Source organism: Gambusia affinis, linkage group LG07, assembly GCF_019740435.1.
Source record: "Gambusia affinis linkage group LG07, SWU_Gaff_1.0, whole genome shotgun sequence".
Lineage (NCBI taxonomy): Eukaryota > Metazoa > Chordata > Actinopteri > Cyprinodontiformes > Poeciliidae > Gambusia > Gambusia affinis.
The window spans coordinates 23126649-23153156 of NC_057874.1; the positions used below are offsets into that span (position 1 = coordinate 23126649).

Consider the following 26508-nt stretch of genomic DNA (forward strand, 5'->3'; position numbering starts at 1 on the left):
CTTCGCTTTCCTGTCCACTCCTCTCAGCACTTCCTGGTTTTCTCAGGTGGATGTTAGAGCGGCTGCCAAACAAGTCTAAAGTTGCCTAGGCACAGGGAAAGGATGTACCTAGCAGCGAGGATACCACAACCTGACTAAACGGGTTTTATCGTGTGAACCCAGTCTTACAGAATGGTAAAGCAACGCGGCGTTTTTTACGGCAACCGAGCAGCAGCGGGAGGATTGTCACCCGGGACGCTGCTGTGAAACGGCGCGTTAGCTGCTGCTGCTAGCATACTAGCAGACGGCGACCTGCTACTGCTAGCATCTACTTGACGTTGACCAGCTCGGTTCAAGTTTGACTCCAGACCTGAATCAGAAGAGTCCTAGGGAACTGAAGGAGGCAACATGGAGAACAAGGAGAAAGTGCAGATGAGGAATAACCCTCGCAGGTAAAACCAATAATAACAGCTTAAACACATGGCGTATTTATGATTTTTATCTTTCTAAGCGTTAGCCTGGTATTATGCTTAAGTTAATACCTGGGTCAGATATCAGTTGCCAAATATCCACCCACAGACACTTGGTGAGTTAATTGTATTTCATAAGGTAAAATTAACATTTTCAGATGTAATATGGTGTAATACCGAAAAACATAATTTTTGTATATTTTAGTCCAAATCATCTGGTGCATTTATAATTTCTCAGTTGATTTCTATACCAACATTCATTGATTTAAATCACTATTTGGTCTTTTTCTTTCAAGCCTGGCCATGAGCTGCTGTTAAGTTTTTAAAATTTCATTTTCGACTATTCGCTGATTAGTGAAAATAGACTGATAGATTTAAACGAGCTAAGAATTATAATTGTGTTCTTTTGTCACATAAAGAAGAGTTGCAGAATTTGGCATTTTCTCATTTTAAACGGGAATTCTTTCACAGTCCTCTGTTTGAACTGGTTTAGGAACCTTATTATGATCCTGGTCTTAAATCTCAGGGCTTGCTGCTATCAGAAGCCCTTTAATCCAGTTTAATCACCTAACTCTATTTGGATCTTTTCTTAGCTGCCTTAATCCAAACTGGTTTCAGAGAATTAATTTATTTGCTCTGTAATTTGAAACTTGACGTGACAAATGTAATGCATGTCAGGCATAAGAGAACATAGCTGGTTTTGTGGCAGAAAATCTAATGTCCAGAGTTTTGCAAACCATACCATTAAACAATTTCACAAACTTTAAGAGGTTAACAATTTCTGTGCTTAAGAGCCAGTCTTGTTTTAGACAAGTCCTTGCTCCAACAAACTTTAATCAAGAGATGTAATCATCTCCTCAACATAGATGCACATTCTCACCACCCATTTATTTGACTCAGGTATGTTAAAGCACAGAAACACCTCAAACATGAGGAACATCAACACTGGAGGAACGGAACATCTCATTCTGACTCTAGATTTACTAAACTCTAATTAAAAGTAACTTACATTAATCTGTCCATGCATTAATCAGTTATATGAGTCTTCTGTTGTTATTCCATATTTTAAATGTTTAGAAATAAAATGTTGACTACCATCAGAATAATTATTTTATCACTTCAAATAGTATGTGCTGCTATAATGCATGATCAGGTAACTTCTTTTTATTATTTATTGTATAATTTTTGCTTTGGATTGGGACTCAATGGTTATCATCTGGAATCCTGCTTGTGCTCCAACTGGATTATGTCTGCTAATTAGGATTGGGGCTTTGCCACTGCTTCCTCTCAGACTTATTTGTTTTAGCTCCTACAACTGAACTTTTGTCAGGCATATTAGTTCAGGTATCTGAATAAAACATATTTACATACCTTGTAAATATGTTGCCATGCAACTTCAGTTTGGAAATCCAATTTTTAAAATGTTGACTTGTTTAAATGTGCACAACTTACAAACCTTTAGTTTGTATCAGTGCATGTACAGTACAGTACAGTCTTTGTTTTTTATTGTTTTCAGTGATGTCACAGTGAAAAAGAGATGGTATTTGCTGCTGCAGCTTCCTTCACATGTGACAGACTAGCTGTGCTCAAATTATTGCTCTCAAGACTGAAGTATATGAAGCTATCAATCCAACTGAAATATTCCAAAGCTAAGTTTATGAGCTGATGAACAGCTTTCTTCCACTCAAATAGGGATAGTCACATTTATTAACCAAACTGAGCCACCCTTAGCTAGTTATTACTCTGTTATTTGTAGTTGGCCTGGTTGACATTTCCTCTTTTCACCAGCTGACCATGGCAGGCCTTTACTGCTGTTACCCAAATACTGTTTTTGTTAATGTAAATGTTGTGCAACTAACTTATTAGCATCATCAGAAGATTAACATCTGAGTCAGTGTGTAAATGTAGCTGTTAATCTGTATAGTTTGGTGCCTGTGTGTACATGTGTGTTGGTGGTTTTGGTTCTGCTGGCCTGTCTGGTGCTTTTGCCGCTGTTACATGATCACATAAGTTTAATAGTGACTAACTGACAGGTGCCAATAAAAACACATCTCTTGCTCCCATTTTTGAGCCTCCTAGGAATGCAAATATCTCTCAGTGAGCGGCTCAGATTTGCAGCAAAGTGTCTTTGTAGTTTTAAGCAGAAGAAGTCAGCCTCCTTTGCTTGATCTCCCTTAACTTTTATTTATAAAACCATTCAGTATTATTAGAAGTTAACAGAAGCAAACACAAGACACTTATAGGTTTAAAGTATTCCACCCTAGGGTTAGGAATAATGTTAAGCAATGTTATTCCTTAAAAACTATCTTAATACAAACAGCAGTGCAGTAGGCTGACAGGCTTTATGCAGTTTCTTTTTTTTTATGCTACTCAGCAGTGTTTAAACCAAGGCAGTGACTTGACAAAACTGTGAAATTGAAGTGTTCCTCTCTTCAAACAACACACTGTTTTTGTCGATGCATTAATTTGTTTAGAATAGGAACCAGTTTTTAGCTTAGTTTGCGGAGTGTGTTTGGCAGTAGGAACTGAGGAGTTCCTATTCTGCTCACTTATCAGGATGATGCCGGTAAAAACCCGCAGCTCTCTGGTTATCATGTCCTTCTGTCATCAGCTGTTTCCTCATCCAGTCAATGCAAGAGTGGCGTTGGAAGTAGCACATTTTACATGTATTAGCTTGAAGTTTGTGAAGTTATTCAGCAATTATGAGTCTGTTTGACAAGAGTAAACAAGAACTAGAAGTGAGACTGAGCTTTTTAAAAAAAATAAATAATAATAATAATAATAATTGTAAAGCTACATAGCAATTGCAGTCTCCAATTTGCACAAACTGTTTGACAAAACAATAATTAAAACAAGACTTGTTTAAAATGTTGGATTTATTATATTCCTGATGTAATAGTACAGGATCTGCACCAGTACATCTGAATGTTTTAAAGTAATATTGAGTGTTGGACTAAAAGGCATTATGCCTGATTGATATTATGGGATGTCATTTTTCACAATGTCAATGATTAAGTTTGCCAGGGTTCTACATTTTTGAATTTTATACATGTTAAAAGGTCCAGGGGAGCCACAGGGTCCAGTGGTAGAGCAGATGCTCCATATGCAGAACTACAGTCTTCAATGCATTCGTCCTCAGTTCGGTCCCAGGCCCCTGGCCATCTGCTGGATCTCTTCCCTTTCTCTCTCTGCTCTGGATTAACAGCCACTAGAGAAACAAAACCTTTAAAAATATCACATATCCAGAAGTCCCATACTAGGTGTCAAGCTTCATCTTAAATGCTCAAGTTAGTTTGTGTTTTCATCCATTTTTTGTTCTGGATTAATTCATTTGCGCTGTGTGACTTGTAGTTAATGAAGTGTTGTTACACTGCAGTAAAACTACAAGGCCCATAATACAGGGCACCATGAACCAAATTGGGAGGATATTACCAGATATTTAGCCTTTCTCAAAATACACAAATGAATGTTTATTGAATCCAACAGAAATCCAGTTTAAAAATGATTGTAAAACCTTTTTTCTGATGTTCATTTGGGAGAACATGAACAAGCTGTGGCTGAAGCTACATGGCCTATTTAGTGTTACAGCTTTGTTTTTAGGAGGGAAATAGACATGACTGAAGGGTGATGGGGATGTTTTAAATGTAGAAAAATAAACATTTAGTGTCCCCTCGCTTTTCAGTGGGAGCTCACTGGGTTTGCTTGAAAAGCAGGTTATGATTTTCTTGTGGGCTCCTGTTTCTCTGTTGCCTTTGGCTTGGAGTTCATACAGCCGGTTGACCTCAGCCTGGGATGGGTTTCATAAAGTATGAATTATGGTGCAGAGGTTTCATAGAACAACCAAATACATGGAGCAATGATCTCTCTTTAATAAGAGAGTTTTGTAGCTTATGATATTTTCAAAAAAGGTCTATTTTGTAACAAGTATAAAACATTGCAATTCGTCAAAAACATACACTGATGTTTTGGTCTCATACGCTCGGTTTAGAGTCTCCAAAAACAGTGAAGATAAAACTAGCAGTGGCTGATTAATCCCCAACACAACAGACTGTTGAGGCTGGTGGGATGTGTGGAATTAAGCAGGTGGTCTAGTCCGCCCACATCAACATCACAGGAGCCCCGACTCAGCATCTTGGCACTGATTTTAATTTGATACTTCCTCCTGCCTCTCTGCTTTATCTGAAAATCGAATCGTCATGGTCTGTGTCTTGGAAGTGTTCAGATCTATTTTAGTCTCTAAGCTGAGGATATTTTTATCTTGGATAAAGAGTTTTCAGAAATCTGCCAGAAGGACAACTGAACCTTTATTTAACTTACTTTGATTGCGCTTATAATGATTTATTTTGAGTGTTCGATTATTTTGTGGAGGTATGAAGCACCAAATTAGCTTTATTTTCTGCAGCTCTTTTCTGAAGGTCTTTAGTTTGAAAATGTCTGATTCCTGAGGCAGATTCTTGACCATAGATTAAGTAATTTCTGTTTTTGTTGGGTAGCAACTAAAATTAAAAACGACAAAACAAAACAAATATTAAAGAATTATGTGGAGATATTTGTGGCAACTTGGATATCTGATTCTTTAAAACTATTTTTATCTTATATTTTATTTTATTTTTATCTTATATTATTTTATTGCCTTGCTGAAGGCATTCCCCAGTTGCTGTCCTGCTTTGATTGTTTGACTCTAATTTGCCAGCAGCAGCAGCTCTTCACCAACATCTATCTCCCACTTGTCCTTACAGACAGCTGAAGAAGTTGAGTGAGGACAGTCTCACCAAGCAGCCAGAGGAAGTCTTTGATGTCCTAGAGAAGCTGGGTGAAGGGTGAGTCACATAGTAAGATGATAACTGATTACACAGGCCTGATGAATGATACCATCTTGATGTCTAAAGCTGCCTGCATTTAAAGGGCATCAAAGGTCTGCTGGCAATCTGCTTTGGTTTCCTATTTTCTTTTCTACTTTCTCTGTTGGTCACGCCATCCTGTTCGAGGTCTGTCAGTGTTTCTGCCTCATTTATTTCTCCCTCCTCATTCACCAGAAGGCTCCTCCCTTCTGTTGTGCCTGTCAGTCTAAACAGCGCCTCCTCATATCCTGTTTCTCAACGCTCTTCCTGTTTTCAGCTGATTGACGCCGTGTATGCATGTGTCACAACTGATGCCAGTCGTGTCATCAGGGAGGGGCAGAACTGAATGAATCTCCATGGAATCCAGTTTTTATTTAGTGTTCTGTTTCCTCATTATTCTAAATCATTAATAGCACCTTTGTTCCTGTGACTTAGGTTCATCTGTGGTGTGTTTATGTTTTTGCTTTTAAAATATTTTCCATCAGTTAAGAAGGTGACAAAAAAGACAATGAAAACACTTGTGTTTGAAGCGATGTGGAAAATAATGCAGTTCAGCTGGGTCCTTGAAAGTGACAGATGTTGACAACTGATAGTTGTTAGTTCCTCCTACCTAAAAGGCAAAGCGCAGCAAATATTTAGCAGCAGAACACAGTAACAAACACAAAATGTCTGTATTGACTGATATCTTTAACTCCTCTAAATGTGATGACCACTTTTTCTGAGCCAAATTCTGAGGTTTTCATATATAAAAGATAGAGGGATTAATCAGTTTACTGACTGATAATGTGGGTTTACTTCTTCAGCTAGTTATTTAAAGGTCTTTACAGATAAGATTAACAAAGAAAATGTCCTGAATAAAGTCATTGTCTGCAGGTCGTATGGTTGTGTATTTAAGGCCAACCACAAAGAAACAGGAGAGATTGTAGCCATCAAACAAGTTCCTGTAGAGTCTGATCTTCAGGAGATCCTCAAAGAAATCACCATCATGCAGCAATGCAACAGGTACGCATATAATGGATTGTGTATTTCACTGAATTAGTAAAAGCATCACCTCTGTGACATAGAGCGACTTAATGAGATGATAGTCCATATGTATAAACAAAAGTCTGACAGCCACATTTCTGTGTTCAGTCCCCATGTGGTGCGGTACTACGGCAGCTACTTCAAAAACCGTGACCTGTGGATCGTCATGGAATATTGTGGAGGTGGATCAGTGTCTGACATCATCCGAATACGTAACAAGACGGTAATGTAACACTCAAGCGTTCACGCATACACACACACACACACATGCAGACGCCTGGGTTTTGTTTGTGCAACAAAAAGTGGGCACTAGTCTGCATCAAGTGTTGGAGAGCAAAGAATGGATGTTTCATTCTATTAGGATTTTAATGACTTAATTTAGAAAGATATTTTTTATCTCCTCAGAAGTCCATTTTAATATTTAAAGGGACAGTATTCTATAGTTTCCTGGTACATAATCAGTTGTTTTGAAAATGTTGCATATATTGCATAGCGTGAGCTAGTGAAAGCAAAAATTATGTCACTTAAGGAGTTTTGTGTGTTACATATTTAGAGATAAAATTATTTTTAATCGTAAATGAAAAACTATTTTTATATTTTTATTATAGAGTTTTGGCTTAGAAACTGCCCTGTCTGTTTTTCTTTCAGCTATTTGAGTGTATATTCCAGTTCACAATTAATCAATTGCTAAATTAGTTGACAATAATTGATTCATCACAATTAACCTAATTGTTAATTGTGATGGCCTACTTGTAATCACTCTTTGTGTTTGTTTATGCTTTACAGCTAACAGAAGATGAGATTGCCACTGTCCTCCAATCGACTTTGAAGGGTTTGGAGTATCTTCATTTCATGAGGAAAATCCACAGAGACATCAAAGCAGGCAACATCCTGCTGAACACAGAAGGTCAAGCCAAACTGGCTGACTTTGGAGTTGCTGGACAGCTAACAGTAAGCAGAGGCCCAAAATCATAATCAAATTAATCATATATTTAACATTAGTTGAAAAAATGAATTAAGAAAATTCGACAAAATAAAAATAAGTTGTTTAAATAATAAAAAAAATGGCTGTAGAACAATAGTGTACAGCTTAAATCTATTTAGATTATGTGGAGTTGTAAATTAGACATAATGTATTTGGACGTCATAGGTGATTATGATTCTTGCTCTGATGTCACTGAATGTTTTTAAATTTTACCATAAATGTTTTCTATCTTGTTTTTGTCCTCTGTAGGACACCATGGCAAAGCGAAACACAGTCATCGGCACGCCGTTCTGGATGGCTCCAGAGGTCATACAGGAGATTGGCTACAACTGTGTGGCTGACATCTGGTCATTGGGAATTACAGCCATAGAGATGGCTGAGGGCAAACCACCCTATGCGGACATTCACCCAATGAGGGTGAGGGTCTGTTGGTTTTCTAAATGTGAAAGAAGAAAAAGTTTAAACCTACAGTAATAATTAGAACACAGGCATTTTTTAATAATTGTTTTGCATTTGAACTTAGTATGAGGCTTTGAATAGATTTCTTAATACTTAATAGTCTTTCTTCTTTCAGGCCATCTTCATGATTCCCACCAATCCTCCCCCAACATTTCGAAATCCAGATCAGTGGTCACCAGATTTTCTAGACTTTATCAAAAAGTGTTTGGTAAAAAACCCTGAAAACCGGGCAACAGCAACACAGCTGTTACAGGTAAAGTTATCTACTAATTATTGTAACATTCTAGGACCTGGTGACGTTATCTAAAGTTGTTGCATTGCTCATTAGCAGTAAAAATGCGTATTTTTTCTAATTCTGATAGTTTTCTTTATGTTAAGTCATCTTGAAGTTGCTTGGTGAATTATGTTCAACCACTTTACATATAGTTGTCCAAATAATTTTATATTTAACTTTTTGGAAATGTTTTATTGTGTGTAATCATGAATGTTTTTGTTAAACATCTTTAAGATTAAAAAAACAATGTCTTTTTGCTTTCTACAATGACAATAAGCTCTTTTTATTCTTCAGGAAAACAAACAATGAATGAATTTCAGACTTATGTATGTTTTTGTCTTTGTTCCCCACAGCATCCTTTTATCAAATCAGCCAAGCCCAATTCCGTCTTAAGGGCCTTGATACAAGATGCCATGGAGATCAAACTAAAGAGACAAGAGGAGGAAGAACAAAGAGAACAAGACGCTGAAGACGATAACAATTCGGTAGAAGCTTTGGAAGAACTTGACTCCTACTGTTTTTGCTTGATCGTTCTTTTAAATGCAGTAAAATGAACGTATTTCCTGTTTATTTTAGGATGAGGATGAGGTTGACCAGGGGACTATGGTTCGGGCCGGAGCAGGTGATTCAGGGACCATCCGGGCAGCTGGTTCTTTAGCAGGTTCGCTTAGCGGTACGATGATCGAACACAAGGACACAGGAACCATGCAGTCGCAGCTTGGCACCATGGTCATCAACTCTGATGATGAGGAAGAGGCCGGTACCATGAAAAGTAAGTTTCTCTAAGCAAGTTGTACTAACATACATAAAATTGTTTTATTTTGTTTCATGGTTGATTTTTATTTTTTTATTTATTCTCCCCTCCAGGGGGTCTTTTATGGTGTCTGTTATATGAAAGTAGGCTGACAGGAAATGGAGAGGGGGAGAGGGGGGAAGACATGCGGCAATTGTTGCCGGGTCCGGGAATCAAACCCGCGACGGCCGCGTCGAGAACTCAAGGCCTCCAAATGTGGGTCGCGCCACCACCGCAGCACACCTGTTTCATGGTTGATTTAAAAAAATAATAAGTTAGCAGCTTTTGGAAATAATTTAAATTCTACCTTAATTTCATCAGTTAATCAAATCAAGAAACAAGTAAAAAGAATAAAAATATTTTACATTTTTTCTTACATCAGCACATATTCACGTTCATAGATATTCTCTATGGTTCTCATACATAATTTGAGTCCCTTTGCAGTAGAACTAAGGCAATTTATCCACCAGGGGGCGTAATGTGCCCGTGAACATGTTTCCAGTTACTATTCTTCTTACAGGTAATTGGTCTATTATAGACATTTACCACAAGACAATCTAATCACTTCTAAAAATGTTTCCGTTATGTTTTATTCACAAGGAAGTGGTTTCCAGATTGATAATGATCCTGAAGGGTACTGTACTCTGTACTAGAGTTTTAGTGCTTTTTAATTGTTGGTTTTTTAAGTGCTTCTTTTTCTATTTTACTAACTACAAAAACATGTTTACTCAGGATCCTGAACCTTATTTTTTTTGTTAACATCTTGCAGTTGGAAAATCATCCTGCAAGCTGTGAATTATTACTATTCCAGTCAGGCTTGAACAAAGTTAGTTAAACACAAGAATATGCTATTCCAGCCATTAAATTATCAATTTTCTTTTGATCCTAACATGTTCCGCCTGGATTACCATATATTTGTGCAGCATCAATTTGGAGTCTGCGGTGTGGGAGTGAGAAGCATTAGATCTCTTGGGTACTTTTGGCAAGGAGGCTTTATAAGAGTTGCATTCTGTTTGTGTATGCTGGGAGTCTGTGGGTGGACTTTTCATTTGTTTTTATAGGCATAAAATTAACCCCAATGAAAGCATTGCACATGTGAACCTGTGCAGTTTGACTAAGCGTGACCGGAGCAATGCATGCTGTTGTCTTAAAAAACTCAGGTGTAAAGAAAAAAAACACAAGTTATTGCTGTAATACAATAACCTCCTACACTACATCCAATAACACTTTTTTTTATAATCCAGAGAAGCTTTGTAACACTTGTCATTATAAACAGAAATGTTTTTTGTTTTAGGTGAGCTGCAGAATGCCAAGAAATGTTCAGAGGTGTGATGAGTCAAAAACAGACAAACCTACCTCTCTAAAAATATTAATAAAGTCAGCTTTGACATCAGGACACATATTATAGTCATGGTTAATGTGATTTTTTTTTTTTTTTAAACAGCTTTTACAAGAATTTCTACCCGAGTTCCTATGCAGTCTTAAAGGTATTAAATTTCATTTCAGTACATTAGTGACATGGATAGATATAAAAAAAAAGGAAATGGGAATACAAAAACAAATTATTTTGTAGCTCTTGGAATACAAAAATATTTGTATTCCAAGAGCCAATTCCTTGATGTATTGTTTAAAACATTTGCTCTTTTTTCTGCCTTGGGTTTTATGTTATTTTTTCCCTGTATTTTCTGCTTATTATATTAAAATTTTAAAGTGAAAACAGATTTTTACAAACGTAAGTTTAATGAATTTAAAAGCTATGATGTTATCTTGCCCTTGTCTAATTTAATACAGGTCTATTAAATTAATGGCAGCAGTGTCACACTTGGTGAAACAGACACTAGCTGAGAGTAACTGATGTGTATGAAGTAATTGTGAAATCATCGGTTTATAATTAATCAGTATTGTTGCTGCACCATGAAGACAGAATGGAAAGCATGGTGGTGGTAGCATCATTCTCTGGGGCTTCTTCTCAGCTGATGTCCCTGAAAGGCTTGTAAAGGTGATGATAGAAAAATATTACCAACTCCTAGAGGATAATCAGTCTGATGTGCATTTCATGCTTTGTCCCCAAGTAACCTGGCAGAAAATGGTGAATATTCTTGTTGTCATTTAGTTATTTTTAATTAATGGATACTTGTCAAAGTCTGTTTTATTTAGCTTTTTTTTCTTTCTTTCTTTTTTTTTAAACCAAGTTATTACAATATAATTTATTATCCAAGTGGTAGAGAGTTTTTAGAGGCACATAATACACACTACTGATGCAAGACATTTTAGAAACAATCATTTATGAGACCAAAATGTCAGTTCATTAAACACACGCCCATGTTTATTAAGGATTACCTCATCGAAGTTTCATGAATAATGACAAATCTTGAACTCGCGCAAGCTCTACACACATTCACACTAACACTAGCTTCTCCAATTGATTTCTTACCATTGCATTAGAATGGATCCCTTCTACTTGCACTTTAAACTGCATTAACACAGGAACATTTAGGAGATCATAATTACATCAAAAGGCTACATGCTGCTGTTGTGTGTTTTACTGTGTACATCTCTCTTTTTTGCGTCTGCAATCAAAGATGTTTCTTTATTTTTTGATGTTAATGTTGTGTGTGCATTTTTCCCTGCCTGTTCACCGAACTAATGACTCTGATTTGATGGTGCCGGGCCCCTGAGGATTTAGAGGATTAGATCAGGGATCAATTTTCCTCTAATAGTACTAAAAAATAAAAAGCCTTTTTATTTACACTGATTAGCTACTAACCCTAAGACTGATTCATAAAAAGTGTTTTGCCTCATCAATCTCTAGGCTTACTGCATACCAGATTACTTTAAAATTCATTCCTAAAATCTGACATTCTTTTTTTCAGACTCAATTATTTAACATTTTCATTAAGAAGAATAGCCAACCAAACCCCAGCAGTGCTATTTTAGGTGCTACATACTTTATAGTTTAAATTTAAATATGTTTAAATACAGAATAATTTAGTTCAACTAAATTTTTGTTCAATTTAGTGAAACTACAATTTAATCTAGTTATATCAATATACTGTATTAAATTCGACTCTAATCTGTCACAAATAATTGGATCAGTCTCCTGATTGTCTCTATTTAGTCTTGAAGAGAACTAAATGGAGACTGATTATTTTTTTTTTTGTATTTTCATTTCAAATCTAAATTACAAGGCAGTGTAATCAACAAAAATAATTTCTCAGTCAGCTTTTTAAGTAGTCTTAATTTTAAGTGAAAAAATAAATGTATTTTCAAGTTCAGTTGTAGTTGTTCTACTTTCATGGCATTAGCGTTGCTAAATCTCTTTTTTTTTCTTATTAAAATGGGCTCTAGTAAAAAGTCATTCCTGTATTTATATTCCTGTGTTATACAAAGAATGTTGTAATACAGAGAATTATTTCCCCCAGTTAGAGACTAATACTGATGTTATTGCTGATGTGTTGTACATCCAAAATATTTAATCTTCATATTGAAATTTGGATAGACGTTACCTTTGGAATTATTCTTGGCTCATTCTGACGTCATACAACAAATGCTTCATAGCCTTTGTAACATGTGCATTAGATCAACATTTTGGAGACAGTTTAATTTTCTAGGGCACTCAAAATTTTTTTCATAGAACAATTTTTTTTAAAGAAATGTATGGTAAGTTATTGTCATACATTTAACATTACTATGGCTTTCTTACTGTAAAATTCTTAAATGTCTGTAAAACAACCTCTGCTACTTTTACGAATGTTCTTGAACAGAAACTGGTAAACACAAACTCCACAGTTAACTCAGTTGTTGCTGAAAATAACCCTGTCAATGCTCCATGCAGGGGTTCTCATTAAAAAGACTGTAAAGCATTTTATGTTTCTCATCTCCAACAACTCTATGAAACTTTAATGGGGTTAAATAAAAGGTTGGAATGGACAATAGCAAAGTTTACTACAGCTTTAACTTGTTTGAACTGTAAAACTTAAATTTTTGAAATGTTTCATTAAGTGCTCTGCAGTAATTACAGTAGATGATAAACTTATTTTACAACGGCAAGAAAGATGGAAGAGTTTGGGGGGCAGGGAGGTTTATGTACAAAAGAAGCGATCCATGTTGACATACTGTAACTATTGCGTCAGAAAAAGGCTCAACAGACGAGCAGAAAGAAGGAAACATTCTTTTACTGTTTAGGCACGGCATTGTGCCAGTCTTTGAAAAACGTTTTGTTGTACATGATTGCTCTAAACCACTTTGATTCTACATCATTTTCTCAACAGAGTTCTTAAGTCATTTGGATGTTTTTGCTGGAGGAATCTTCTCCTTATGTCGCCACTGTTCCAAGTTTTCCCCACAGAGCAAAACTTCTCTGTAAAACTTTAAAAAGAAAGGATGCATTTAATACTGCTCACTAATTTGCTTCCCTCCACATTTGGTTGGCACAGAGAGGCAACAAAGCACAGCAGGTCACACTTTATAGGGCTATGAAGCTGCGACTGAAAATATTTTGGACAGTCAGATAATTGCTGAAGTTACCAAACAGCAGCAGATGGTGAACTAAAGTTAAAAATATATTAGATCATGATTTTTTATAGGGCTGACCTTCAGTTATCTGATTATTTTAGGTGGGCGGGTGGCATCTCCATATTGGGAAGCTATGGAAAGCTTGCTTAACTTAGGACTTTTTTAAGCTCAGTGTCTGAGAATAAGTGAGAGAAGCTCTTGTCAGACAACACAAGACCTCAGATGTTTTTTGTTTTTTTTAAATATATATATATATATATATATTATTTTTCACATGAAAAACAGTCTTTGGATATATTTGGCAATAATATTGACTCTGGTCTGCTATTTATTGAGCTGCTGTTATTAGTTCCTCACAGAACTGAGGATTTACAATTTTATAAAGCAGAAAAAGTTTAAAGAAATTTTAAATTATGTCAATTTAAATGGACTGTTGGTAGTCTCTTCTAGAATATTAAGAGTTCCTCACCAATGGCTTTACAAATTAATTATTTACAGATGCATAAATACAGTTGCAATACCTGTTTCAGCAAGTTGCAAAAAGTACACATAACCCCTTACAAGTTAATCTCCTGTTTTGTTTTGTTCCTGTGGTACCTAGGGTCTAAGAAGATGCAGTTGTTTTTGTTCCAAAATAAAGTTTTAATTTTGTCTTGAGTGTTTCATAAATGTTTGTAGTGTGGTTTTGCACATCTGAGTTTAGATTAAAATCATTTTACAGCCCGAGATCAAATCCCTCACACATCAGTAGACTAACATTAATCATATACTGTATATGGTCATTTTATTTCAGCTGTGCATGGTGACTCTTTGATATCTCTATCACTTTGAAAATAATTGTTCAGGTTCAAATGGTGATCATCACATCTATATTTTAAGGATTGCTTTTGGCGTAATGCAAGAATCTTTGCAACATTGTTTTCTAATCACACATATTCAGCGACACATCTTAAAAGCACCAGGTTGCTTAGTGGTATTTGTGCTGTGAATACTTATTTAATACATTTAAATTAGACTTGACTGCCACTGTGTGATAAAGGACTGGTATTTCCCATGATGATAAAGTCCAACCTGGAGTAAACAAGAGATTCTTCAGAATTTATTTTAGATTCAGTCAGCAGAAAGCCTTGATATATTATTATTAAAGTCTTGTAATTAAAAACTGAGCATCCTTGTGGGCCATGAGCTAGTTGAGTGTTGAATCATTAAAATGACTGAAGAAAGAGTGGCTTTCAAAGCATTACATTTCCATTTCTTTAATTGCATTATTGATCACAAATCTGGTTAAATGCACATCCACCTATGTGCAATTGTGAATTTTATGTTATCCTGTTCTTTCCAGTGGGATAATGCTATGTTGAAAGGTTCATAATAAAATATGCTTTTGTGAAATTAAATATTTCATTAAGTGAAAAGGATTTCCGATGAAAACTCTAAATTAGTAGCAGAAACTAACAGCCGCAGTTTTCACAACATTCACACTGTGGCTGTTGTTTCTTTCTGATGATTGTAGGCCGTGGGCGTTTTCCCTCGATAGCACCACAGCTTATTAAAGCCATGAACGAGTCCAACACTGACCTACACTCACTGATTTGTTCCACTGGTGCACTCACATGAGTAAAATTTGTGGCACACAGTTAAAGTAGCTGTTTCAACTCCCATAAAACCAAAGAAACTAATATAGATGGTTCCGTGTTGGTTAATTTTTTAGACAACGGATGATTACATGGAATTCCTCCCATTTTTGGCCCATTTACTCACTTTGTTACAAGTTCAATTCAAATTTTATTGACATTTACAATTATTCACTTATTTTTTTCCCCACATGAGTGTAATTTTTTGCCTCCATCTTTAATTAATTTCTTTGAAAAAATGTGTTGCACACATCACCACAACATGCACAACATACAGGCATTAATATTGGTACCAGTTGATGTTGGCCACTATTTAGCATATCAGTATTGATATCAAACAATGCTCTGTCTTCTTTTTTGCTTGTTTTTGTTCACAACTGTTCAGTTGCTATGTGTGTGTTGCAAAAAGAAGGTTATTAATAATGATAAAATGCTATAACTGGCCGACTTTTCTATCTTGCAGTTCCATCATGGACATACTATGGATACTATAGACACTTTGTTGTAGGATTTACTAGTTTTATTTGGTTTACACGGATAAAATGTTTTTTTTTCTATTGAAGCAGTGATAAAATCTGTTTTTTTGTTTGTTCAACATAATTGTTCTTTTTAAGACTTAAAGGTTAGGTCTTTCCCCACATTATCACATTTGTCGTGTTGCTTTATGGTTCAGCTTATCGCTACATTAATAATTTAGCATCTAATTGATCCCTGTGAAGGTAAATTGTTGTAAGTTGGAACAGTAATGCTGGCTTGGTGAGCAGTAACCTGCAGCAGTTCCCTTAATCAAGGGATTAGGGGAATTGCATACAAGAGTTATGCATGCAGTTAAAAGTATCAAAACTCTGAGCATTCTGCTGGCCTCATTTTTATGCTGATTCCAGCTCTAGGATGTAACCGTATAGTGTTTTCTTTTATGTTGATTACTATTTTTTCTATATCCATGAATAAGCATGTTTTTCCACATGATTGCGGGGAAAAAACTTTTTGAAAAGCATTAATTTAAACAGGTGTAATAATACTGGCTGATGTAGAATAATCATTCTACATTAAAAACAATACAGTGTAGAAAATGACTTAAATGGATGCTATGTATTGTAATAAAAAAATATTATAAGCCTATAGTCAAATAAATTGTTTAGTAACATAAATTTTGCTGTAATTATTAAGATTTAAAGATAATTATTGGAAAGGAATGAAAATAAAAATCTTCTCATTCTGTTTATGAGACAATGCAAGGAAGTATTGTCTTGTTTTACTGCATCCAGATATCCCAATTCACCTACTGTTAAATCTACTCCCACTTCAACGTCACAACAATGTGTTTTTGTTTTTTGTTTTTTTGCTTTATTAGGCAACAATAACCACGTCATATGATTGAATTAGTATCATTTCAATCAAATCCTCTTAAACCAATTCTGTTGCCTATTGTAACCTTTTTTCCCCCAGATTTTCATTATGCTAATGATGCAAAGCAGAAAGCATATGATATGTTGAGTTCTGCTACACAGTCAAATAAATGTTGACTTGGTTGTGTGCCATACAGGAAGAGATGAGACGATGCAGCCAGCCAAACCGTCCTTCCTGGAGTACTTTGAGCAGAAAGAGAAGGAGGTAAACAATCACAATGATGGAGGACGCCGTGGAGAAAACAATGCAGACAACCGCAAACTCCCTGGTGAAGGAGATCTTGAAGTGGTAAGTATGAAACTGTCTCTTCAAACTGCTGAGAGAGAGAAGGGGAAAAACATGGGGTTGGAACTTTACCAAGCACTTGGTGTCCTGTGGGGCAGAGGTTCTCAAGCTGATGGGTATCTGGTTGTGCTTTTATGATGCTGTAACTCACTCTGGGAGGAATTCAAAAGGTGCAATCTGCTCCATTTTTGGAAGTTTTTTTGCTTCTACAATTTGCTTTGTGTCTGCTCTGAATTCACAAAGCATATTGCACCAAATACATGTAGGAGCAAAGATACCCATCAAAATGAAGGGAATTATTTTTGCATCTCAAGAAATTTGCTCAAGTTGTAATTGTCAAAAATCCAATAAATGTGTACCGGCATTCCTTTACAATACCTCATTTCAATGTGGGCAAGCTTTACGTGTGGAGAAACATTTCTGCTTGGTGACACTCTTTTATAAGCAGATCTACATTTCTGCCCAGTTTCAGAAATAAACATATGTGCTATCTCACATTTATCACTCCCCAATACGTTTGCAAATATGCCCAACAGTATTGGGAAACTTTTAAGTTACATCTGTGTTTCAGAATAGTGTGAAACTGATCCTGAGGTCCAACACCAGCTGTATGTGCCTGTCAGTCAGTATTTTGTTTGCTTTTGATTCAAGACTTTAAACTGAACATCTGCTTCAGCGCTTGTTAACTCGTTCTGCCTTTGGATGGCCTCTCACTGGGTCCAATTAACGAAAGCAATATGTTGGAGCTGATCTGATTAAGCCTGCAAATACATTTTCTGCAATACAAACAGCAGTTTAATAGAAGGAAAATCTTTGTCCTGTTCACATTTTAATTACAGTATCACATGCTATTGGAGTTTTCTCTGGCGCCAGACAAAACAAGCAGCTTTAGGCTTATTCAAAAAAAAGAAAAATGTTGGAAATGAGCTTTTAGTTTCATTGTAAAGCCCCATGCTTAAAGATTCAGTACAACATTGGATGGCAGGATGTAAAGCTGCCGTGACTCATTACCCTTTTCTGCAAAATGTAAAATTATAAGTTGAATAATCTATTTGCTACAGATGTAAGGAATATAATGTGAATATTGTATATTTTATTACATTTTGTATTTTATAAACAACTTACTGTCCCAGGCAAAAAAAAAAAAAAAAAATGTAGTTGGCACTGAGAAAAAAAATCAGAGGACCTAAAAAATGTTTCTACATTTTTACAAACATTGCTGACGGCTTCTTAATTTTTCTCAGATGTGTCATCCATGCTACTTCCCAATCTCCACTTCCTATGTATCACAGCCAGGAATAATGTCAACATTTGACAAAATTACACTTTCCGGATACTAGTTGATTCGCTCCAAATCAGTATGGAAATATAGCTAATTCTTTTTTATTTTTTTTTATTTTTATTTTGAACATTTTAAAAGTTAATTCAAAGTTCCTGTAGATTTGGATGGAAACATATTTCAGAGTTATGAATACCTCTTCAGAAGTTACATTACTATGAAAATACAGGTGGTGTTTGTCTTGCTCAGAGACATTTACACAGAGCAAGCAGCTGCTGCTGTAATTAAATATTAAATACTTGACCTTTAATGGTTTCTCCAACTAGATCACAGTGCTTTCATTTCACCTTTAGAAGTTCACCAAATGCTATTTCTCACTCTTCCTCTGCACAGCTTTAATAAAATTATAAGTAAATATTTGTGTTTGGATCAGTTTCGTTTGAATTTCTTTGTAAACAAAAACAGGATTACAGCAGCACAATGTTAATAAAAGTGGAATTAAACATAGAAAACATACAGGGATATCGTTTTTTACAATATATAATTGTATTTGTTTAATGATTACAAAGAATTATGGCTTTTTTTGCTGTCCCAGGCCATATAAGTTTGTGTCTAAAAACAGAACAGCCATCTTTGTGTGCTGGTGTAAATATGCATGTGTGGCTTCATCATTTTTTGATGAGCTGCCGGCTTGTGTGTTGCATGTACCTCTGGAGGTTTAGGTTTCTGCTGCTTGAAGGTTTTCTGTTTTTGTTTCCTTTTCCGTCAGTGATGGGTAACTTGACCCAGATTTTATTTTGTTTTTCCCCATAGATCCTCTTAAATAGATGCACTGTATCACCTACTGTCAGATTTACTGCTGTTTCCACATAACACACTCTTAGTGACAGGATATTCTTACTCTCTGACAGATGGTGTTAAACAGACCTGGATCAAGTTAGTATGAAACTATGATGTTGATTCCTCTTGACTGAATAGATAGATTTATTGTTTACTATTGCTACAGAAACATCTTGAATATTAACATTGTTGCATCAAAAATGCTTTAAAAAAATTATATATACATATATATAATTTTTTTTATATATATATAGTGGCAAAGATGCACAACAACATAATCATTTGTGTTTGTAAAAATTTTATTGATTTAAAAAAAAAAAATATATATATATATATATATATATATATATATATATATATATATATATATATATTTTTTTTTTTTTTTTAACCTTTCAGCGAGTAAATGGTTTATTACTACACAAGATTGCATTGGATCTGGAAATGTACTTTGTAGACATGATCCGATGAAGTAAGCTTGGTCTAGATTACCATATTGTCACCGTATCAAACCAAAAAAATTTTACAAAAACAAACAGGATACACAATAAGTAGTAAAATGGAAATTGTCAGGTGACAAAGCAGCAAGTTGAGGAAAGTGGGGACTTGTGGATTCACACAGAGGTAAAAAATAAGAAACACTATAAGGAGAAAATGTAGACAAAAATTAAAAATAATACTGTGCAGTTATCAAAATGGCAAACTTAGACTAAAAGCAATTTTGTGTGGCAATTTTAAGAAAAAAATCTGCAAGGTCTGCATAAATAAAACAGAAAGTAAAAACAAAAAATTTAAAAGGGAGGAAGGATCTGTGGTATCGCTCCTTTGTGCAGCTAGGATGTAGCTGTCTGTTACTGAAGCTGCATGTTTGGGATTTTAGCTGGACTATGTCTACTGCCCTCTGCTCTGGATCAATGGGGGTTATTCTAGGAGAGAGTTGGCCTTCCTGATGACCTTTTCAGTATAATCAAAGTTTTATTTCATCCTCATTTTAAATTTGAAAAGCAAGTAAATACAGTTAAGTCGTCATTTATCACCTCATAATCACTGACCAGCTGCTTCTCTCTATTCCAACCAGCTGTTTGAGGTGGAAAACTGATCGTTCCTTTTCCACGATGTAGAGCAAACTCCATGTTCACAGTCACTCCACCTCTACAACGGTTTTAAATCTTGGTTAAAAACTCAATTCTTCTCTTTAGGAGAACTTTGGCTTGATTTTATGTGACTTTTGTTTACTATGGATTTTAACTGATTGCTTTTCCAATTTTTGTATCATGTCCTATACCTTTCATTAAAATTCTTAATCTTGTAAGTATGTTCAGCACATTGGTGTTAATGTCTTTTTTATGTATAGAACTGAACATGTAAGGAACAAGTTAAATACAAAAACAAATTACAGACCACAGTAATCTTTGCTACAGTATTTTATAATATTTTTGTTAAAAGTAGTCTTTTAGTCAACATCTTATGAAAAGTGCTGAAAATTATTAAATGTGATCACTTTTGCAGCACCACAACTGTCAGTGTCTTAGAAGATCAAAAAGGCTTTACTAGTTGGCATAAATCCTACTGGGTTAGGGCGTATTGTTCCATTAGACTTGCAAATGAAGGGATTAAAAAACACATCCCATAATACATTAACACAGTTTGACAGCTTCAAGTTGGCATCGTTATATTTCAGATTTGTCAACTTGTTTTTGTTGTTTGCAGGCTTTTTTTTTTTTTTTCATATGTAGTTACCGTGTTGGTTGAAAACGGCATCATTTATTGACAGGCATATGTTGAAACATTTTAAAACTGAGTTTGGAGGTTTCTGGTTGAAAGGACTTGCTTTATGTTTATTTGACTAACCACAATATTTTTTGTAATAAGATGTGTAATAATAGTAAATAGGACGTTAGGTTTACATAATATCTAAGTCTTTCTTTATTTAGGGTTCTGTTTAGGTTTTTGATTTAGCAGCTTTAGTGATGTGACAATGCAGCACAGAATATTTGGTTTGAACATTATAACCTAAATATTTCATTAGAAGCAGATGTAGAAGAACCAGTGTCTCCGTTCTGTCCTCTTTACATCTATTTTTATTCTTCAACTTTCAAGCCCCTCATTCCTCTGCTCCCCTCGCTGCTTTTTATTATTGCTCAAGTCTGATCAACTCTTAAAACAAAGGCTCAGTGAGACCAGAGCTGTTTGTAATTATTCTGACAGAAAAGTAAATATGAGGATCAAAGTTAAGACTTGTCAAGATTATTTATTTAGGCAATCGAGATTGCTTGTACATGAAGATTTTTCATTTTGGACATTATGCTTCTGTTGGGTAATCGATAAATCATTTAAGAGGAAGTAAAATATATATTTTTAAATGTTTGTAATGCTGTGTTGGAGAATAGACTCAGGCTATGTGTTAAAAATTCATCAATCAGTTAAACAATCTATGAAGTGTCTCTTTCAAGGCCACGTGTGCCGGGAAGAGCACAGCAATCAGCTACACCTCAGTTGGAATGATTTTAGTTTTAAGAAAAGTGAAAATTTTCCAGGCAATCATAAGCAAAATATTTGAGAATAGGAGTTAAAAGTGTCTGAAACAGTAGCATTAACTAATAAATATAAATCAATCATTGTTACATTTACACTTATTCTTACTTTGAAACAGTTCTGTTCTATACTAATTAAAAATCATTAAATCTGACTCAAGGAATATTTTATGAACACGTCTATAGTAGCATACCATGCGTTGATTCAGTTAAGACTTAAGCATTACTACTTTTTGATGATCAGTTCAAAGTAATTTGTCAGACGAGGTTTTGTGTCTGACTGACTTTATCCTACTATTTCAAATCTTAATTACAATGCATGATGCTTGGCCAAGTCACTGCACTCCAATTCAGATTAGAAAAGCACATTTATGTTACGACCGTTAACAATCCACGGCAGCTTGACATTATGCTGTTCTATTACTTTCAACTTTAAACTGTCTCACTTCAAACTGGATTAAAAACATGACGTACCAAACTGTGTATAAATCAAAAGATAAAGAACCCTGAATGTTTTCAGGGTGGAAACACAAATGAATCGCTCACTAGGTGACAGTTCATTGAGTGTACCGACACTCTGCTTCATTTTATCTGTATATAATTGCAGGGTTGTGCTAATAATCCTTCTGGGTTGCTCTTGGGAAATCTCATGCAGAGATTTTCAGCAACAGCTAAATCACAAACCCTAGTGTCGCCCAGTTGCAGCACCTTCCAGTGTTTCTTCATCGGACTCTGTGTAGTGGACTAGGACATCAGTGTAATTTTAGCTTTATTGATTGTAGGTAATAAATAGCTGGAGAGTGATGTTCTGCTGGTAAAAGCTAAGATGGGAAACCTCCTGGGGAAAGCTAAAGAAGGCACCGTTCCCCGTCACAGACCTGCAACAGAACAAGAGACGCCGAATTCATGACAGTAGATGCCATTTCTAAAACGGGTACACTCAGACACCATGGAGTTAAGGGACTTAATGTCCCAATGTGAGTTGAGGAACGCTCAATCATATTAAGATTTTTCTTTTGTTCATTGTTTCTTTTGCCTTTAGAATGAGAGAAGGGAAATATTCCGTAAATCAAACAGTTTTTTTTTTTTATAAGTGACCAGTCTAGAACAGTTCAATCTATGTTGATCTTTGTAAGTACTGCAGTGTGGATGAACCTCATCTATGGTATCTTTAATGCAAAATTTATCAGATCACAAACTGTGTTTTTATTAACTCTCTTCTTAGTGTAGAGAAATCCAACTTGGGTTTGGCCAATATGAGTATTTTAGATTATAAAGCATGTTATAAAATCCCATGTTCAATGACAATTTTACCAAAGATCATCCTGGATATATGATGCAGATTTCCTCAACATATGTTGTAAATATTGTAACAAGATTATCAGTAACAGTGAACACCTTATATTGTAGAGGCAAATCTTAGAAAAAGCAGATTATTTTACCAAGAAGTCTTCATACTACACATTGCTTCTAAATTATGAATTAGATAGAAGCATGTTAGATTTTGTTTACAAGTGTTCTCCTATAAGTAAAACAAAAACATTTGTTATGTCCACCTGAATTGGTAAATGCCAATTCAGGTGGTATTTACAACATACCACCTGAAAATGTATTTGTGTTAAGAAGCATTTGTTTTGGAGAGTTGCTGACATAATCATTGAGTTGATGTTGTTTGGTCTTTCTGTGTGCAGGTCGGTACGTGGTCAGTGGAGGAGCTGCAGGTGAGGCTCGCCTCCCTGGATCCTCAGATGGAGCAGGAGATAGAGGAGATCCGCCAGCGTTACCAGGCCAAGCGGCAGCCCATCCTCGATGCCATTGCGGCCAAAAAGCGACTTCAGCAGAACTTCTGAGAAGGATCTGCAGAGCTCGTCACAGGACGAATGCAACAGGATAGTTTCTATTTTCTAACTGCTGTTTTAACGGATGTCTCTTCCTGATGGCTGGACATGCTTTAATGCAGCTGGATGTGACATCTGGGAGGCTGTGGATCAGGTGGATCTGGAACTTGAACTCAAGCAAACCTCCAGCGACAAAATGTTGGTTTGATTTGAGAGAATCTGCACTCTTACAGCTCAGTTAGTAAAAAAGAAGACAGTTGAAGAAAGTGAGTTTTATTTCAACACCTGATCTGGAGGTTTTATTCATCTTGTTTTAAGCTTGCACGCTTTTGTCTAAAGTGACACTGACTTTTCTCAGACCATCCCTTTAAGTTTTTTTGTTGTTGTTGTCAGTGGGTACTTGTAATGAGGGTTTGCTCTCAGCGCTGGAAAAACATTGTTGCTGCTAAATGTTTTAGTGTTTCTACCCTCAGAGTGTGAAAACCAAGAAACGGATCAAATAACTTCATTTCAGCAAGGAAAAAAAAACTAGAGAGCAGAACAGAGTTTTAAATTTTCTTCCAGCATACGGCTGGCCTTCCTTTGGATGCAGCTTGACCAGTTTACATCTTAAAGATTAATTTGGATTCAAACCAGTTTGAGGCCTTCCCGACCAGCTGTAGCTAAATTAATTCTGAGAATTAAAACTTACAGGCCAGGCTTATTTTTTATTCCTCAACATAGTTTACTTAGTCACATAGTTAATGAAACCTCAGTTTCTTTAATTCGGTTTGTTTGTAATTTTTACCCTCAACTTTGAATGTAAAACTGGGTTTTTGTATAATGCATAGGAAAACCTGAAACCCTTTCATTGTGTGCCTCATTACATGACTGTTTTTTCCACCAATCTGTTGCTTTAAAGAGAAAAATTGCAAAAACATTAGACAGGAGGCAGTGAGCTTTTAAGGAATTTATTTAGTTGTTTTTCACAATATGATTCATGCCTGAATAATGTTTAAGTTGCCTTCTCCTAAAAGTTTTTTTTTTTTGTTTGTTTGTTTGTTTGTTTGTTTTACTGTGCAGATTTATTATTTTTTACTTATAGGATTATGGCACAAATGTCTTTAGCTTTATGTTTTGCCCAGAATTAAAGCTGCACAATTTTACAAAAACATGCGACTGCTATGATGATGTCTGTTAGTATTAGCCCACTTTTTTCTTCTTTTTTATCACAGCATCGTCGTCATCCCTCTGTGATTTTCCTCACTTCAAATTTATGTTCTGGATTTTCAACTCTGTATCTGAACCGTTTGTGTTTGTCCACTGTTGCCTTAGTAGACATTCCTTTAAAGAGTGATCTGAGGATCAGTTAAGACGAGACAAACACACAAACTATTTTTAGAGTTATATGAGTATTTAAAAGCACAGAGATGGGGAATTTTCCAATGTTTACACTGCCTTTGAGCAATTTTAATTCAACAATCCTAGTTTAAATTGAATCATCGTACAGTAATGTCCTTGAAAGATTTACTTGCACCTATTTCATTATGGTGGTTGAAAGTATTTTCACATCATTTTGCATCACATTGAAATGTTAAATAGGCAGAAATGAAAACAATTTTGTTTGTTTTCACCTCTTTGGTCTTCATTAGTGGCTCCTGGGATTATAAACTTTATTAAATGACGAGTTCCAAACCTTTATCATGGTGTTTGCAGAAAAAAATGTTTTAAGGGAGTTTAAAGTTGTAATAATTTTGCCTTTTTTAACCACCAGTGCCCTTTTAATGTTTTTCTTCTTTTCTTGTGGTGTTTATAATTCCAAACTAACATTTAAAACAACCCCAACTAGACAAGTATATAGACCAGATTTAATTCAGCTTCTTCTTTTTTTTTTCTTCAGCTTAACTTTTAAACAGCTGCCAAAGGGCCTGAGTCCAGATCTGATCCAGCTTTACTTGTGACATTCCTAAGATTCGCCAGCATGTTGTACATATCTGCTTCTCATCCAGCACAGAAGAGAAATAACTAAGTAAAGGGACAGAGTATATTTTTGTTACGTAGGTTTAGCGTCAACACAGTCAGAAAGGAAGAGAACCTTTAGCAACTGTGTCAGAGTAAAACAAGCTTCTCAGGTCGTGGAACTCCTCAGGGGTGAAAAAATAATGACGATGAGAAACTACTGTAGCTGTTCAGAAATGCTCCGCATGATGTCCGTAGGTACTGTATGAGAAACATGGCCGTGTGTGGTGGTTGTGTTTTGGACTGCAGAGGAGCTCTGGTGTTTGATGATGGAGGGAATCCCTTCATCTATATGCGGTAATTAACTGGGCTTGTTCTGTGGTTGCCATGGTTTTCTGTAATAAGACTCATTTTCTGTTTTTGTTACAAGCTAAAGGGATTCTTATGTTAACCAGTGGTATTACTCTGAATGCACTGTTTTTTTTGTTTTCCTTTTTGTGACCAGTCCTCACCTTTTTGCTAACGACAGCACAGAAAAAGGGCAAATCCTGAATATTAATGTAGCCTTAATTTTATTGACTTAGTTGGGGAATGATGAGTTTTGCTGAGCAAAGTCAAAATCACTGGAGAACAAACAGAAGGCAAATGTTGCTGTAAAACTTGTTGCAATATTGCAAGTTTTTATTTTTTGTTTGTTTTGTTTTTTTTGTCGTCTTGTTTGAAAAGCAACAATTTAACTTTCACAACAGCAAGGAAGTCGGCTTTACCTCAGCAGGAAGCTGCAGCTCCACAACCATAAAGAAAGCTTTCTGCAAAAGGTTTCAGTAGCAGTAAACTTTTGATTTGTGGAAAGACAAAATTAATTTTATTAAAGCAGATTATGGGTCATTTAATTTGTTATTTAAATTATTTACGTGTACAATTGGAATTAATTACTGTAATTTACAATGTGATCCTGCTGATGTTATGTTATCACTATTCTGCTGGAATTGTTTCTTTTTCAGTTTTTTATGTCTTTTCATGAACATGCAGTGATTTTAGAAGAAGTTTAAACCTCATAACTAAACATCAGAAAAAAAAGGCTAAATTGTGAATAGATGTAGGATTTATTAGAAAGTATTTGGCTCAGTCAATTCAAATCTGACAGATTTTTAGTGAATAAATCAGGAGTTTAGGAGTTATTTTCTTTTCTGCCTCTAAGTACAAAACAGGTTGTCTGCATGTGAGGTTACTTGTTACTCTGAGGTGTATCTGCCTTAAAGTACAGCATGCAGTACAAGTCAAGCATATGTTGCTGTCAGTGGTATTTGGTTTGTGTATTTTGTTTGCTTCTTCAATAAAAAAACAAACTAAACATGATTGTGTTTTTCTTGCTGCCCCTAAACAGAAACATTATGAAATAATTATCTTT

At 35.4% G+C, this 26508-nt stretch overlaps 1 protein-coding gene across 1 annotated transcript; it reads left to right on the forward strand.

The window, feature by feature from the left end:
• The first annotated feature begins 12 nt into the window (after positions 1 to 12).
• LOC122834215 (serine/threonine-protein kinase 4-like) lies at positions 13 to 26424 on the forward strand. Its single transcript, XM_044122420.1, has 11 exons — positions 13 to 431; positions 5189 to 5269; positions 6164 to 6292; positions 6422 to 6536; positions 7100 to 7264; positions 7548 to 7715; positions 7873 to 8010; positions 8385 to 8516; positions 8608 to 8803; positions 16520 to 16671; positions 23013 to 26424. Exons 1-11 carry the CDS (start codon positions 388 to 390, stop codon positions 23169 to 23171), a joined length of 1479 nt encoding a protein of 492 aa, XP_043978355.1. The 5' UTR covers positions 13 to 387; the 3' UTR covers positions 23172 to 26424.
• Positions 26425 to 26508: the final 84 nt, after the last annotated feature.